General features: G+C 35.8%; 1 protein-coding gene across 2 annotated transcripts in view; it reads right to left on the bottom strand.

The window, feature by feature from the left end:
* Positions 1–14,920, bottom strand: part of DDX46 (DEAD-box helicase 46) — a 49,132-nt gene extending 34,212 nt beyond the window's left edge. For both annotated transcript variants that reach the window (XM_043912805.1, XM_043912807.1), the window contains exons 1-7: positions 14,716–14,920; positions 12,297–12,485; positions 10,548–10,691; positions 6,894–6,990; positions 4,234–4,399; positions 1,740–1,891; positions 851–964 (exon numbers count right to left, since the gene is read on the bottom strand). In XM_043912805.1, coding sequence (XP_043768740.1) covers positions 851–964; positions 1,740–1,891; positions 4,234–4,399; positions 6,894–6,990; positions 10,548–10,691; positions 12,297–12,485; positions 14,716–14,732 — 879 coding nt within the window. In that variant the 5' untranslated portion in view covers positions 14,733–14,920. The remainder of the gene's footprint in view (positions 1–850; positions 965–1,739; positions 1,892–4,233; positions 4,400–6,893; positions 6,991–10,547; positions 10,692–12,296; positions 12,486–14,715) is intronic.
* Between the last annotated feature and the right edge of the window lie 251 nt (positions 14,921–15,171).

Below are 15,171 nucleotides of genomic sequence, written 5' to 3'. Positions count from 1 at the left end.
AATATTATATGATATCACTTAAATGTGGAATAAAAAAAAATAATATAAATGAATTTATTTTCAAAACAGAAACAGACTCACAGACATAGAAAACAAACTTTCAGCTACCAAAGGGGAGTGGGAAGGGGGAAGGATAAATCAGGAATGTGGGATTAATAGACACAAACTACTATACATAAAATAAGCAACAAGGATTTACTGAACAATGCTGGAGACCTGGGTTCAATCCCTGGGTCAGAAAGATCCCGTGGGAGAAGTGAATCCCTATCCACTCCAGTACTCTTGCCTGGAGAAATCCATGGACAGAAGCCTCGTGGGCTACAGTCCACGGGATAGCAAACAGTTGGACATGAATGACTAATATTTTCACTTTTCACACTTTCAAAGGGAATTACATGCAATATCTTGTAACAACTTACAATGAAAAAGAATCTAAAAATATGTATGTGTGTGTATAACTGAATCACTTTGCTGTACACTTGAAGCTAACACTATACTGTAAATCAACTATCCTTCAATTTAAAAAAAAAGCTGGTATACAAGAGGTCAAAGAGGTTAAAATGTTCTACCAGTTTGGATATCTGGCTACAATACTGTTGAGAAAAGCAAGAATTTCTCCTAAGAGTAAACTGCGTAACTGAAAAGCACACCGCCATCAATACTTCCTTATAAATACTCACAGGGTGGTATCACGTGCTGTGTGCTCAGTCATGTCTGACTCTGTGATCCCATGGACCGTACCCTTCCAGGCTCCCTTGTCCATGGAAGTCTCCAGGCAAGAATACTGGAGTGGGCTGCTGTTTCATTCTATGGTATCATGAACAAAGTAAAAAAATTAAAGAAGAATTACCTCCATGGCATCCTGGTCATTCTCCATTAGCTCACCTTTCTTCTTATCAGAATCTACAACTGCTTTTTTGGTTGTGACAACTGTGACAACTTTTGTGACCGTTGGACCAGACTTCTAAGAAAGAATGTAAAATATTTTGCAAAAGTTGAAACACGAAGTATAAACTAAATGAAACACAATGATAACTGTAACAATTTATAATTTGAATTAACTTAGTTGTAGTGACTACCAATACAAAAACAAACAGTAGCCCAGTTTCTCCTTACTGACTTACTTAAATTTGAAAATGTAATACAATAGCATTATATTTCCAAACACATTAATACATACGTGATTGGGTATGTAGTATGTAATTTTATATAATATATTTAAAAAATACTAGTAAATAGTACTTTTCACTCATTCCACAAACCAAATACTATCCCAGGATCTTAAGATGAATCAATAAACAAAACAGGTATGATCACTGCTCTTGGGAAGATTTTAGAAGGAAAGAAAGAAGGAACAAACACACACAACACTGAATTATACAATTCGTCAAAAGGTAATAAATTCTACTAAGAAAAAGAAAACCTACACTAAAAAGGATCAGGAGTATAAATGATGGGAGTGTTGGAAAAGGACCTACTGAGAAAGTAACAAGTAAGCAAAAACACTAAACAAAGATGATAATAGTAATGATGACTTCTAAAGGGACATTTGCAGTTAAAATTTGCTAGTATCTCTGCTCTTTAGAAAAAGTACGGACACTTCTGAGATGCAGAAGGAAACAAAATCATTAACTTTATAAAGCCATGCAAGTCAGTAGTAGGTCAATGCAAGAATGAATTCAAGTTATTCAACTAAGAATATAAATCTTTAAAAATAAAATAGGAAAAGAATCCCATACCTTTTCATTTCCCCCACCACCTTTCACACTTCTCATATTAAACTTTTTTACTTCCTCTTTCACTTCTTCCATGTAAGCATCTAATGGATCTAACTCTTCACCCTCCATTTCATTTCCTTCCTTTTCAGCCTCTGCAGGATCATCTTCATCATCTAAAATATCAGAACACACTTTGAATATGCGTTTCAACAGGGAATATTTCACAATCAGACCACACCCCTACTATTAAAGCCTTTTAACTACCCAAATACCCTCCTTATCAATTAACCCAGGCACAATACAGTTCAAATACTCATACTGGCAAGGTTTTAAATCAAATAAATATTAGTTTTGAATAATACTAATAATAAAAGAAATAAATGATAAATCATTAAACTGAAAAGAGGAAGAAACACTAACACGTCTAAAAAATGGATCTCTGATATTATTTTACAACTACACTAATAGAAGCAAAACTAAAAACTTTGCTAAAAGGATGTGTTTATTTCTCTTCTTTCAATCACTTTTCTTTAATCAGAGGAAGAAAAAATTAATAGCATATTCTAAAGACAATCTCGTGTTTTTTACATAACTATCATCAGGGAAGCCTGGTAGGCTGCAGTCCATGGGCTCACAGAGTCAGACACAACTTAGTGACTGAACAACATCATCACCATTTAAAGACATAATCCATTAATCCATTCAGAACAAAACACTCTGCTGAACTTTCACAGAAAATGAAAAATTTACAGGGATTTTCACAAAAAAAAAAAGGAGCAAAATTCCCTTTTCCTATTAAATCTCATTACTCCACTTAACTAACATCTTACACATCAAAATCAGTTGTGAAGTTGCATTTAGTTGTATTGAGCAGCTTCAGCTGCATTCAACAAATTCTGATAAATTCTCTTTTCATTTTTATTCTGCTACAAATATTTTCTAATTTTCCTTATTATGATTTCTTAGATACAACCATCATTTAAAAGTGGACAATTTCTATCCAAATACATGGAGTTTTTAAAGTATCCTTGATATTAATTTCTCATTTTGATACTAATTTCTCATTTAATTGCTTTCTTCATTGCAATCACTCTGTTTCTTCAGTCTCTTAACTTTATTGAGACTTTTTTTTTTAATTGAGACTTTCAACGATTATGTCAAAGTTCTCTCTTGGTAAATGTCACACTGCACTTGAAATATGTGTTATTTTCAAATATCTTTTGATATTGATTTCTAACATAATTTCACCATGATAAGAGAACAGACTGTATGATTTCACTACATGTTGACCATGAAATTTCTGCACCTTGCTTTATGTCCCTGGATATGTTCCAGTGTTTCTTGGTTCACAGTCTATGGAAACTTGAATAGAATTTGTATCCTGCTTCGGTGTGAAAACTGTAAATCTTAATTATGTTTAATTGGTTCATAGTGCTTTTGGGGTCTACTGTATCCTTCTACTTTTCTATCTATTCATTCCATTAACTTTTGAGAGTTTGATACTGAAACTCCAACTAAATACCTTAATTTATCTACTTAAAAAATAATTGTAAAAATAGTGGAAATATATGTAACATTTTTCTGTATTTTCCAAGTTTCCTGTAAATGTACTATCATACTTTCATAATTAAAAAAAAAAAAAATCAAGATGTGCAGGGGAAATGCTGCTCTTCTAAGTTAGGGAAAAAATCAGAGGGACTTGGAAACATACCTTTAACTTACCTTCACTACTAATATCTGAAGTAAAAAAATTAAAGAGCTATTTACTGACCACCCATAAGCATCCAACTCTCCACTCTAAAGTAAAATCAGTGATCCTTACTGAACGCTACTCTACAATTAAAATTTTAAAGTAAATATGAAAAGGGGCATTGAAAAACCTCAAAATAAATCTAGTGACTCCACTTCTAGGTATAAACCCAAAAGAACTGCAAGTTGGGATTCAATCAGATATGCACACACCAATACTCAAAGAAGCATTATTTGCAACAGTCAAAAGATGGAAACAACTTATATATGCAACAACAGATGAACAGGTAAACAAAATGTGGTATATACATAAAACTTAATACTATCCGACTTAAAAAGGAAGGAAATTATGATACAGACTACAACATGGATGAACCTGGAAAACACTTTGCTAAATAAAATAAGCCTAGTCACAAGACAAATATTACACGATTCCATTTATATAAGGTACTTAGAATAAGCAAATTCATAGAATCAGAAAGTAGATTAGATGTTATTAGAAATGAAGAGGAAGGGGAGGCAGGGTAGAGAATTACTGTTGAATAAGGCAGGGGTTTTGTTTGGAATGATGACAAAGTTCTGGAAAAGTGGTGATGGCTGCACAACACTGAATTTGCTTAATATCACTGAAGTGTACACTTAAAAATGGTTAAAATAGTAAACATTATGTGTATTTTTTCACAATAAAAAATGGTCTATTACTTAATAATCCTAGAATATTCTACATGAATTGTTATTTAGGCTATTAGCAAACAAATGAATATACCATCATCGTCTTCTAAACTCCATTTTTTCCCTTGTTTCATCTCTTCGATTTCCTTTTTCAGTTCCCCTATGTTTTCCATGGCCTTTTTACGTTGCTCTTCTCGCCATTTTTCTACTCTTTCTTTTCGCTTTCTCATTTCTTCTTCTAGCTTATTCTGGTCAAAGTTCTTGGGGTGAAAATAAAAAATAAAGAGAAGAAAATAAGGATCAACAGTTTTACTCCTACTGACACTCCAAATAACTTCTTCAAAGTGTCAAAAAAGAAAAGGAAAAACAGGTGTCTACACAAAACTCCTAAATTCTGACCAGATTTAGATTACACATCTTTTAAATATATTAAGGAATAAACTAACAAAATGAAATCACAATGAAAAGCATCTTCAACTAATAAAGCAGAAAAGTGAAGTCGCTCAGTCGTGTCCAACTCTTTGCGACCCCATGGGCTGTAGCCTACCAGGCCCCTCCGTCCACGGGATTTTCCAGGCAAGAGTACTGGAGGGGGTTGCCATTTCCTTCTCCAGGGGATCTTCCCAACCCAGGGATCGAACCCTGGTCTCCTGCATTGGAGGCAGATGCTTTATCCTCTGAGCCACCAGGGAAGCCAGACAGACTTCAAATACACTAACTTACTCTCCTTTTAGTCACTACCAATATGCACACATGAATTCAACTTCTCCCTCAAAGTGGAAACTAAAAGAACTGGCAAGCAAAGTTCCCTAATTATTACTCTCAACTATAAATCCTTTAAACTTCTCCAAGGCTGCTTCCATGAGAAGGATTTTTTAATCACAATTTTCTATTTCAAACGAGTGAATAAATGAAAGTTATTTATCAACATCATTAAGAAGTTCTGATCTTTTAGCCTTTAGGTCTAAGTTTCCTAGAAACAGCCTAGGAAAGCTTGCCTCATGATTATCAACAATACTCTTCAAAGGAAAGACAAATCATTTTCACAGTCATAATCAAGGACTTAAAGATTAAGCATCATAAAAATCAAAATTTTATATATGCTACAATTATATAAATAGGTATAGAAACACACATGTAAAAAAACAATCAAAGAAAATACTATTAAACTGCAATGATGATGGCATTTAGGTATCTAGAATTACAGAGAATTATTTCTGACTTTCCAAGTATTTTATAAGATGGTTTTACTTATATTTTTAAAATAAATTTATTTCTTAAACAAACAAAACCTTTGTCCCTGAATTTACATCCTTCATAATTCCACACTCTCTGAAGATGAGCCCCAGAAAGCTTATGTTTTTTTCTCAAGGTCACAGTCATTCCATAGTAGAAACTAAAGCAGAAACCAGACCTCCAGACTTCTTGTGTTAATTTCTTAGATAACCTGCTCAGCAAACAGATCCCTTAAAAAAGAACCACTAAAAAACAAAATTTGACCTCAAAAAAAAGAAAGTGAAGCTATAATATACTATAAAATGGGCAAAAGATATGAATAGGCAATTCAAAGAAAAGTGCAAATAGTAAATAAACTTAAAAATGTCTTAATTATTGGTTTACATTATGTTCATAGCACTTAAAAATATTTACTCATGTTTAAACACACGTAACTCAAAATAACAAGAAATCAATTACCTCCTGTAACATTTGCAAAAATGAAATTTCAAAATGCCCATGTTGGCAAGAATGTGAAGAAACAGACATTTTCACGTCTAAAATCTTAATTTTCACAATGTTTGTGGAGGGCAATTTGATACTATCAATCAAAATGTTAAATCTTTAGAGCCAGCCCCCTGGATCTGAGTCCTCATCCTCCAAATTCAACAAACTGGATCAAAAATATGTGGGAAAAGAAAATTCCAGAAAGTTCCAAAAATCAAAACTTGAATTTGCCCTAGGCTGGCAACTGCTCACATAGGATTTACATTGTATTTACAACGATTCACACAGCATCTACGTCATATTGGGTATCATAGGTGATCTAGAGATGACAACCTATACAGGGAGGATACCTATGGTTATACTAAGTCATTTTATATAAAGGACTTGAACATCAGAAGGTTTTGCTATCCAAAGGGGTCCTATAACCAATCCCCCTCCAATACTGAGGGAAAGCTGTATACACACTGACAAAGTAATTTATCTTACTGGTATTAATTTACCCTATACTATATTCACCGAACACATGTGTACTAGGATTAACCTACCATTGTTTATAACTGTGAACTAGAGAGGGCCTAAATACCCATTTACCTTTTCTTCAACAAAACACTATGCAGGCATTAAAAACAACAAGCACTACCTATGTAAACAGCTACATAAAGACATTCAACATTTAACAAAAGGAAAAAGAAAGGTACTCTACCTCTTAAGTTAGAATCTTGGTATACTGCGATTTATTATTCTTAAGACCTTATATATTGATAAAGTAATTCATAATTTAAAAGCAACAAAAAAGCAAGGCACAGAATAGTGCATATAGTAATGATCACATTTTTATATATAAAATTAGATAATGTGTATAGATACGTAACTTTCAGAAAAATGTTCTCATGGGGAAAACTATCATTTTATAAGTATTTTACAAATTTGCTATCATTTACTTAAAAATAAAACATACAGCATTAAAACCAAAAACCAGTCACTACAGAAACAAACTCAATACTATACTATTTTTTATGTTAGTAAACATACACCAGCATCCTTTTCTTTTTCATCCTCTTTGTCATCTTTGTCTTTTTTCTTCTCTTTAGAACTTTCCCCACTATCTGTTTTCTCTTTGGATCTAGACCTGCCAAAAAAAAGAGAGAGGGGGGGACATCATCTATCTGTTTTTGGAAACACTCATTTTAAAACACTTAGACTTGTATTTTACTTTTTAAGTAAGAAATAAACTTCCAAGGCTCAGGAGAATTTTTATATACCGTTAATAAGCAATTTGGAAATACAATGAAGAATTAATCTCGTAACACTAATTGCAAATATTACTCCATATCTGAAAACTGACCAAAAGTAAATTGGACACAGCATGTAAAAATAATTATAAAAATCTAAATAAGAAATTAAAAATGTAACAAATGGAGAACTATACCAAAACATTTAACAGTATAAGACAACTGATATATGTAACATTTCAAATCCCAACAAGCTTGCATTTTGACCTTACTTATGGCATCTAAAAATGAGTTAAATTCCTTAACTGTACTATAATCAAATTAGTTGACCTTTCCCCTCCTTTATGATTAGTGTTTTTAAGAGGGCTTCCCTGGTGGCTCAGTGGTAAAAAATCCATCTGCCAGTGAAGAGGACATGGGTTTAGGGAAGATCCCACTTGCCACAGGACAACTACGCCGGTGAGCCGAAACTCCTAGAGCCACAGCATCTAGAGCCCGTGCTCCGCATCAAGAGAAACCACTGCAGCGAGAAGCCCGCGCACCACAACAAACAGTAGCCTCTGCTCACTGCAGTTAGAGAAAGGCCACGTGCAGCAAAGACTCAGCATAGCCATAAATAAAAAATAAATAAATCTTAAAAAATAAGGCACCCAGAAATTTTTCCAATTTTGATGAAGACACCCAGAGGCAAAGAAGATACTCTCCAGCATCAACTTCTAAAAATAGGACTGGCTACCTCCTTCTCTGCGCAAAGAGCATTTCCAAACAGATTAAAAACCAAATAAGATGGCAAAGCTATAAACTTTTAAGTAACTATCTTATTTGGTTTTTAATCTGTTTGGAAATGCTCTTTGCACAGAGAAAGAGGTAGCCAGTCCTATTTTATCAAAGGATAGCAAATGTCCCTGACACCATTTATTGGAAAAACTTTTCCCCACTATTTATGATGTCACCATAGTCATTTATTAAATGATCTTATATGTGTAGATTTGATTCTAGGTTCTTTATAAGGTTTCAGTAATCTATTTGTTTACCCCTACAATAAAGCCACACTCTTGATTTCCACAACTTTATGACAAGCCTTGATACCTGGTAGCGAAAGTCCTTGTATCTTGTTCTTTGAAAGTGCTTCCTAATTTTATAACCAATCTGTTAAATACTTTTCTATTCATGTTTGCCAAGAACTTTTAAACATTAATATATGTTGAAGTTAATAAGATGCTTTTCCTGAATCTACTTAAGCAACCATGAGTTTTCTCCTTGAATCTTGGATCACACTGATAGAGTTTCTAATGTTAAATCAACTTTCCATTCCTGGTATAAACCCAACTAGTTTATGATTTGTCTTATCTTTTTGACATACTGTTAAAAGCAGCATGCTAATCTTTTATGTTCAGACTGAATACAGCCTATAATTTTATTTTTTCACACTACCCTTGTCAGGTTTTCCTCATCCTTTTATTAACTGCCTTCATTTTATGACTGTTTCTTCCTTCTAAGTCTTTGTTCCTCAAAAGTATCATTACAGAGTAAAAAAACAAATCACACTAAAATATTTGCCACTCATATAGCAAAATACAATTATCTGGAATATTTAAAAACAAAAACTTCTACATATTAATTTTTAAAGAGAGAAACAAACCAATAGGAAAATGAGAAAAAGATTTAAACATGTATTTTTTTTAACATATATTTTTTTAAACATGTACTTTAGAAGAAGTCTGAATGACCAAAAAACATATGGAAAGGTGTTCAACTTCACCAGTAATCAAAGAAATGCAAATTAATACCATAATGATATTTTTATTACATGTCTATCAAATAAAAATTTAAAGGAATGACAATACCGAATACTGGGCATGAAGGGACACAATTCTCTTATACTGCTGGAAGGGTAATTAGTATATACTCCTTGGAAAGCATTTGGGATTACTTAGTTAAAGTGAAGCTATGTTTACTCTATGACCATGTAACTTCACTCCTAGATATACACCCAAGGGGAACTCATACACATGTAGATGCTAACATGCTTAGTCGCTCAGTGGTGTCCAACTCTTGAACTCGGGTCTCCTGCAATGCAGCTGGATTAAGTGCGGTCTGAGCCACCGGGGGGCCCATTCACATGTATACTAGGACACATATACAAAAACATTCATAATAGCCTCAAAGTTAAAACAACTCAAACATCCATCTCAGCAGAATGGATAAATACAGTGGTAAATTTATATCACAGGGCTTCCAAGACGGCTCAGTGGGAAAGAATCCATCTGCCAGTGCAGGAGACCCAAGAGACAAGGCTTCTATCCCAGTTCAGGAAGATCCCCTGGAGGAGGAAACAGCAACCTGTTTCAGTATTCTTTCCTGGAAACTTCCATGGATAGAGGAGCCTGGCAGGCTACAATCCATGGGGTCCCAAAGAGTCAGACACGACTGAGCACACATATTTATACCACAAGACAGTGGTTCAGCAATAAAATAAACTAATGTTATGAGCAACAGAGATAACTCTCAAGGTTTAGCAAAAACACAAAAGAAGACATTGCTCATTCACGTAAAATTAAAAAACACATAAACCTAAATCATTCTTTTTCCATTTATAAAGAAGCAATTAGGACATTACTAACACCAAACTCAGCAGTGATTTTATCTAGCAAGTAGAAAGCTGGGTTAGCAGAGGGACATGCAGGGGTTCCAGTGGGATACAGACAATGTTCTATTTCCTAACTTCGGTGGTGGTTACATGAATCTTGCTTTACACTTATTTAATAAACTGCATGTTTATATTTCATTCATTTCTCTGAATTTATATTTTAAAGTTAAAATTATCCCAATGGGCATTATAATACGGACCTGATAAAAGTAAAATTTATAAAGTAAATAAATGAGGAAAAATCTTCATAACCAATATGAAGAAAACATAAACAAAGCCATATATGCCAGTACACCACTTTAGAAACAGTAATAGGCAAAGAACAAAGCATTAACAAGAGAAATATAAACATATTATGTCTAATAGATATAACTAATATCTCAAAATTCAATAGTACTAACATCTTAAGGAAACATGTAGATTTAACTTACACAAGCAAAGTTCACCCATTATGAACAGCAGCTCAGCAACATAAAAATGTTATTTTTCAATCAACAGTAGAAATACTAAGAAAATAACTTCAAAGAAAAAAACATAGTTCCCACAAAGATGTATATAAAATGTACTTCTGATCATTAACAGTAGGTATCAAATGAAGGAACAATGCATTATGAGTGTTAAAACTAACAGAATTTAGGTATCTTCTAAAAGCACTACAAGCTTTATAACTTATTGAAATAAAATTAAGCTAACAGCTCATGGTAGCAGCCAAATTCAGCATTTACAAGGATTTTTTTTTTTTAAGTGTAGGGAAGAGAGTTAGTTCTCAACCTGCATGATAGATACAACCAATGTTAACATTACCTATTCTCAGCTTTCTTGCTTTTATTGCCAGGACTGGAAGATCGGGATCTTCGGCCTCGGCTTCTACTCCTTGAACGTCTCCTGTCCCGACTTCGAGATCTTCTTCGTTCTCGACTTCTATCTCTCTCTCTACTTCTGGAACGCCTGCAAGGGGGACACATTTCATTTATTCTATGACCAAGTAGAACTTCTATTTCAAATCATGGTTTCTGCCTCATGTTGAAAGAAGCTTCTAAATTATTACCATTGTTAAAGACAGATTTCAATTAACTATCAAATCAGTTTAACAGTAAAGCCAATTCTTACAAGTGGTCAATGGGAAAAATGAGGATACTAATTTCGAAATGATGTTCGTTGAAAAACGGAGGAAATATGTAGGAATAACTGTCCGAAATCTTTGACCTATAGAACAAAATCTAAATTTCAAAGACAGCTGAAATCTCAGTATAAGGATGGGCAGAATGGGGCTGTGGAAAGATTACAGATACAAAAATTAGGGGATAAGAATTTCTATCCTGGTGCTGCTACTAACTAGTGACACACACAGGGTAGAGCAACTCTCTGGGTCTGTTTCCTTATCTATATAATGCAGAGACATCACCAAATAATCTCAAAATCCTTCTTGCTCTAAAATCTTGTAATTTTATTTTCACATCAAAAAGAGACCAAAAAAAAAAAAAAAAAAACAGTTAAGAGACCAAATCTTATATGACACTTACTAAGTACTTGACTGTATTGTATGAAACTGTTCCTGAGGCCACATAATATAAAACTGAGTAAGTTAATACTATCCACATTGTTATGGGTGAATATTTTTCCTAAGAACCAATATCTCAAACAGATAAAGTTCTTTCTGAGATCAGTTTACAGCACCTGTATAACCGTGTCTTCTTTCCTATTTTAAAGAGAAACTTTATTAGAAAACTTTTTTTGGCATGTGAGATTATTTTTATTTAAAGACTGTTTTTCACCACCAGGCAAGTTACAGATGCTTGGGTGGTACCAAGGAATATTTAATCAAGCATAAGTTTTTAAAAACTAGGATGTTCTTTGGTTAAATCTAAAAAAATTCTTTAAAATCATTTAAATTAAATTTAAATTAAATCATTAAATCATTTTAAAATGATTTAATTAAAATCATAATAATAAAAACAAAACCATTAAAATCATTAAATCATTTAAATTCATTTCAAACAAGTGGACATGGCTCTGTTCTGTTCTCCCTTCTCCAGTCAGCTCTAGTGGTGGCTCTGAACACGTGGATCGGCTTTCTTGGGACAGGATTAGATTAGAACTCCCTCAATGACATATTACCTCAACTTTTACTTCTTTTTTTTAAACCTCTCCTGGGGGCTTTAAGAGTTCTTTGTGGTGTTGCACAACAGAAACCAACAGAACATTGTAAAGCAGTTTTTCTCTAATAAAAAAAAATTTTTTTTTAAGTTCTCTTTGGATTACAAGAAATACCACCTAACGTTTACAAACTTAAAATACTGTTTGACCAAAAAAAGAAAAAAAAAAAAAACTGCTTGACAGTAGAAAGGGGGAAAAAAAACAACGTTAGAAAGATTTTGTTCTAGGCAAACCACTTATGTACCTAATCAAATCAGCTGGGATTAAAACAGACAGCCAGCAAACAGACCACCAAATTCTACCACCAATTAAAGGGACCACCAAAACTTTTAAAGAAGCATAATTTAGCTGAGAAGGCCCAATTTATCAAGAGTTCTTTGGAGATTAGTGTCTTACCTCAGACGCTTCCTGTCTCTGGACCGAGATCTTCTTTTATCCCTGCTACGAGACCTCTCTCTCCTCCTATCTCTATCCCTGCTTCTAGACCGTCTGTCATCTCCACGTTTACTTCTTTTGTCTGAGGGTGAACGACTTCTAGATCGACTTCCAGAGCGTCCCCGTGATGCTGATCGCTTCCGATAGTGGCTAGAATATTAAGTTAAAGATTAAGCTTAGCAAGCACACTTAGCCTCTATTACATCTTATTTATTTTACTGTTTTCCTTAAAGTCTCAGCAGATAAACACTGAAAGGACTTTTTACAGATCAACTTCTTTAAAATTAGAGGGGAAGAGTGAACCCTTCCGCTACAGCACATGTAGAGAGGAAAAACTGTTAGAGAAGCAAGAACAGTAAGCAAGAGAGACCAAGTTCCTGCTTTGGAGGCTCAAGCAGCTTTGTGCTCTGGTAAAGGAAGAGAAGACAAGTTAAAAAAAAAATGAATAAGTCAATACAATGTCATTTGGAGCTATGGAGAAAAACAGCTGAGAGTAGCATGGTAGCCAAATATGGAGAGTTTTATAGGCAGTTATCAGGACAGTCTTTTTTTTTTTCTTTGAGAAGGCTAGTGCAAGACTTTAAGCGTTACTATTTTTATTTATTTATTTTTTTAAGTTTATTTATTTATTTTTGGCTGTACTGAGTCTTCATTGCTGTGCCCAGGCTTTCTCTAGTTGCACCAGAGGCTACTCTTCATTGCAGTGAGGGCTACCCTTTGTTGCTTTGAGCAGGCTACTCATTGCAGTGGCTTCTCTTGTTGTGGAGCATGGGATCTAGGCACTTGGGCTCAGTAGTTGCGGCTCACAGGTTTAGCTGCTTCACGCATGTGGGATCATCCTGGATCAGGGATCGAACCTGTAACTCCTGCATTGCAAGGCAGATTCTTAACCACTGGACCATCAGGGAAGCCCCAAGCATTACTATTTTTAAAGCATTACTCTGGCTGCTGAGGAGAAAACAAACCTAAGAAAGGTGAGGGCAGAAGCAGGGAAAACAGGTAAATAGCAAGCAAGTCAGAGACAGTGGTGGCCTGGATCAGAACATCAGGTGTAGAGCTGTTGACAAGTATCAAAAGCTGGGTATTGGGTATTTTAACAATTAATTAAATGTCAAGTACAACAGCAAATCTCTTGCACAAGTTATCGAAGGCAGAGCAGAGGGGGAGAGGCCTAAGGGATGGAAGGGACCTTCTTGGGAAGGGCCCTAAAGGACTCATTTTGAAAGCAGTAAGAACCAGTGGACATGAGAGCATGGAAATACATAACTTTATGTTTATTTCAGAAGTATCATTCTGGCTGCAGTGTGGAATCAGTTAGGAGAGCAAGATCAGAGGAAGATGATGGAGATGTAGCAGTCTGAACAATATATGATTAAGGCCTGAATTAAGTCAGGGGGAGCAAGAATGGCAACAGAGTGCAGAATCTAACTGGATGTAAACACTGAGAGAAGGATGAGTCAAAAAAATACCACTTCCAGGTTTCCCACCTGGGTGACCAGACAAATACCAATGCTTTCACGGAGATTTCAAAGACTTTTAAATAAACTTTCCGTAGTTATGGAAACTCTTTTTCCAGGTAAACGAACAAACACTTTATAGATTTGTTAAATTTCATTAAGCTCTACCCTTAAGCGTTGCCCATTTCCCTGAAAGTTAATTATACCTCAGTAAACTACTACTACCTTACTTATTATTTACATCCCACATATAAATTATCTTTCAGGAACCGCTAAATATTAACCAAATGTGTACATTAAGATAAAAATCTCAAGATCCCAAACCAGGGAACAATATAAACTGTTTTTGAAAAGAGTTCTAATAAGAGCTCCCAAGTCTCAGTTTTAAAAGGATAAAAAACACATAACAAAAAAATCTGAGATCTATTTACAGAGTAAATGTTTATGTCACAAGCATTTATTGTAGCCCAATAAAAGCCTAGTCATGTACAAAGTTATGGGTGTTGTAGAAATGTATGACCACACGCTCCTTTCAATTAACTTAAGAAAATATCCCGCGCTCACAAAGAGCTAAAGAAGCGACAGGAATCAAAGATACGGTCCAAACGCGAAGTGGTGAGAAATTCACTTGGGATCGCCATTGAATGAGGAGATCCGGGTAAGCTCCGCGGAAATGGCGGGATATCTTAGAAGTCCTGGAAAGGTATTCCCGCTCCAGGGGCTCGAACCGGCCGACGGCAGAGCAGGGGAACCCTGTGCCTACCGCGGACCCAAGTGCAGCCACTCCCCTCAGCAGAGGTCCCCCAGCCCCTCCAGCAGCCGCGGGCAGCGCCGGCCACACGTGGGGTAGTGCTAGCCAGGCCGGGCCCCGAGGCCACCTCGCCTCCCGCCTGTACCGCTCGGCGGTCGGCACCCCGCCTTACCGTGACTCCCTGCCCATACCGCCTGCTGTGGGAAACCGGCGCCCTTCGGAACCACGCGCAGGAGAACCGGACAGATTAGGAGGCCGCACCGCCCTCGGCACGCCGGGAAAGGGGCACCACTAAGAGGCGGCCGCAGCCACAGCGGCAGCTGCCATCCGAACGCGGCCAACGAAATCAAGACGTGCTGGCGCCAGAGGCAGGAAGGAAAAAGCGGGCCGGAAGTGGTTGTCACTCCACACCGCCCCCTATAGGCTGGAGGCCGCAAAGCACCGGCTACGCGAAAATTGCCTCCGCTGAGTTTTCCTTGCATAGTCACGGGAGCCCGCCGGTCTGGTGCGGTAGTGGGCAATGCCTCAACCTTGCAGAACTTGGGAGGGTCTTTCTCACTAGCACTGAAGCGCCATAACGATCCCCGAGCTGTCCCAGGAAGTATACTGACATCTGCTTTAACCTGAG

This window comes from Cervus elaphus, chromosome 9 (assembly GCF_910594005.1).
Source record: "Cervus elaphus chromosome 9, mCerEla1.1, whole genome shotgun sequence".
NCBI lineage: Eukaryota > Metazoa > Chordata > Mammalia > Artiodactyla > Cervidae > Cervus > Cervus elaphus.
Note: the sequence above shows the minus strand (reverse complement) of the source record. Positions and strands in the feature narration are given on the sequence as shown.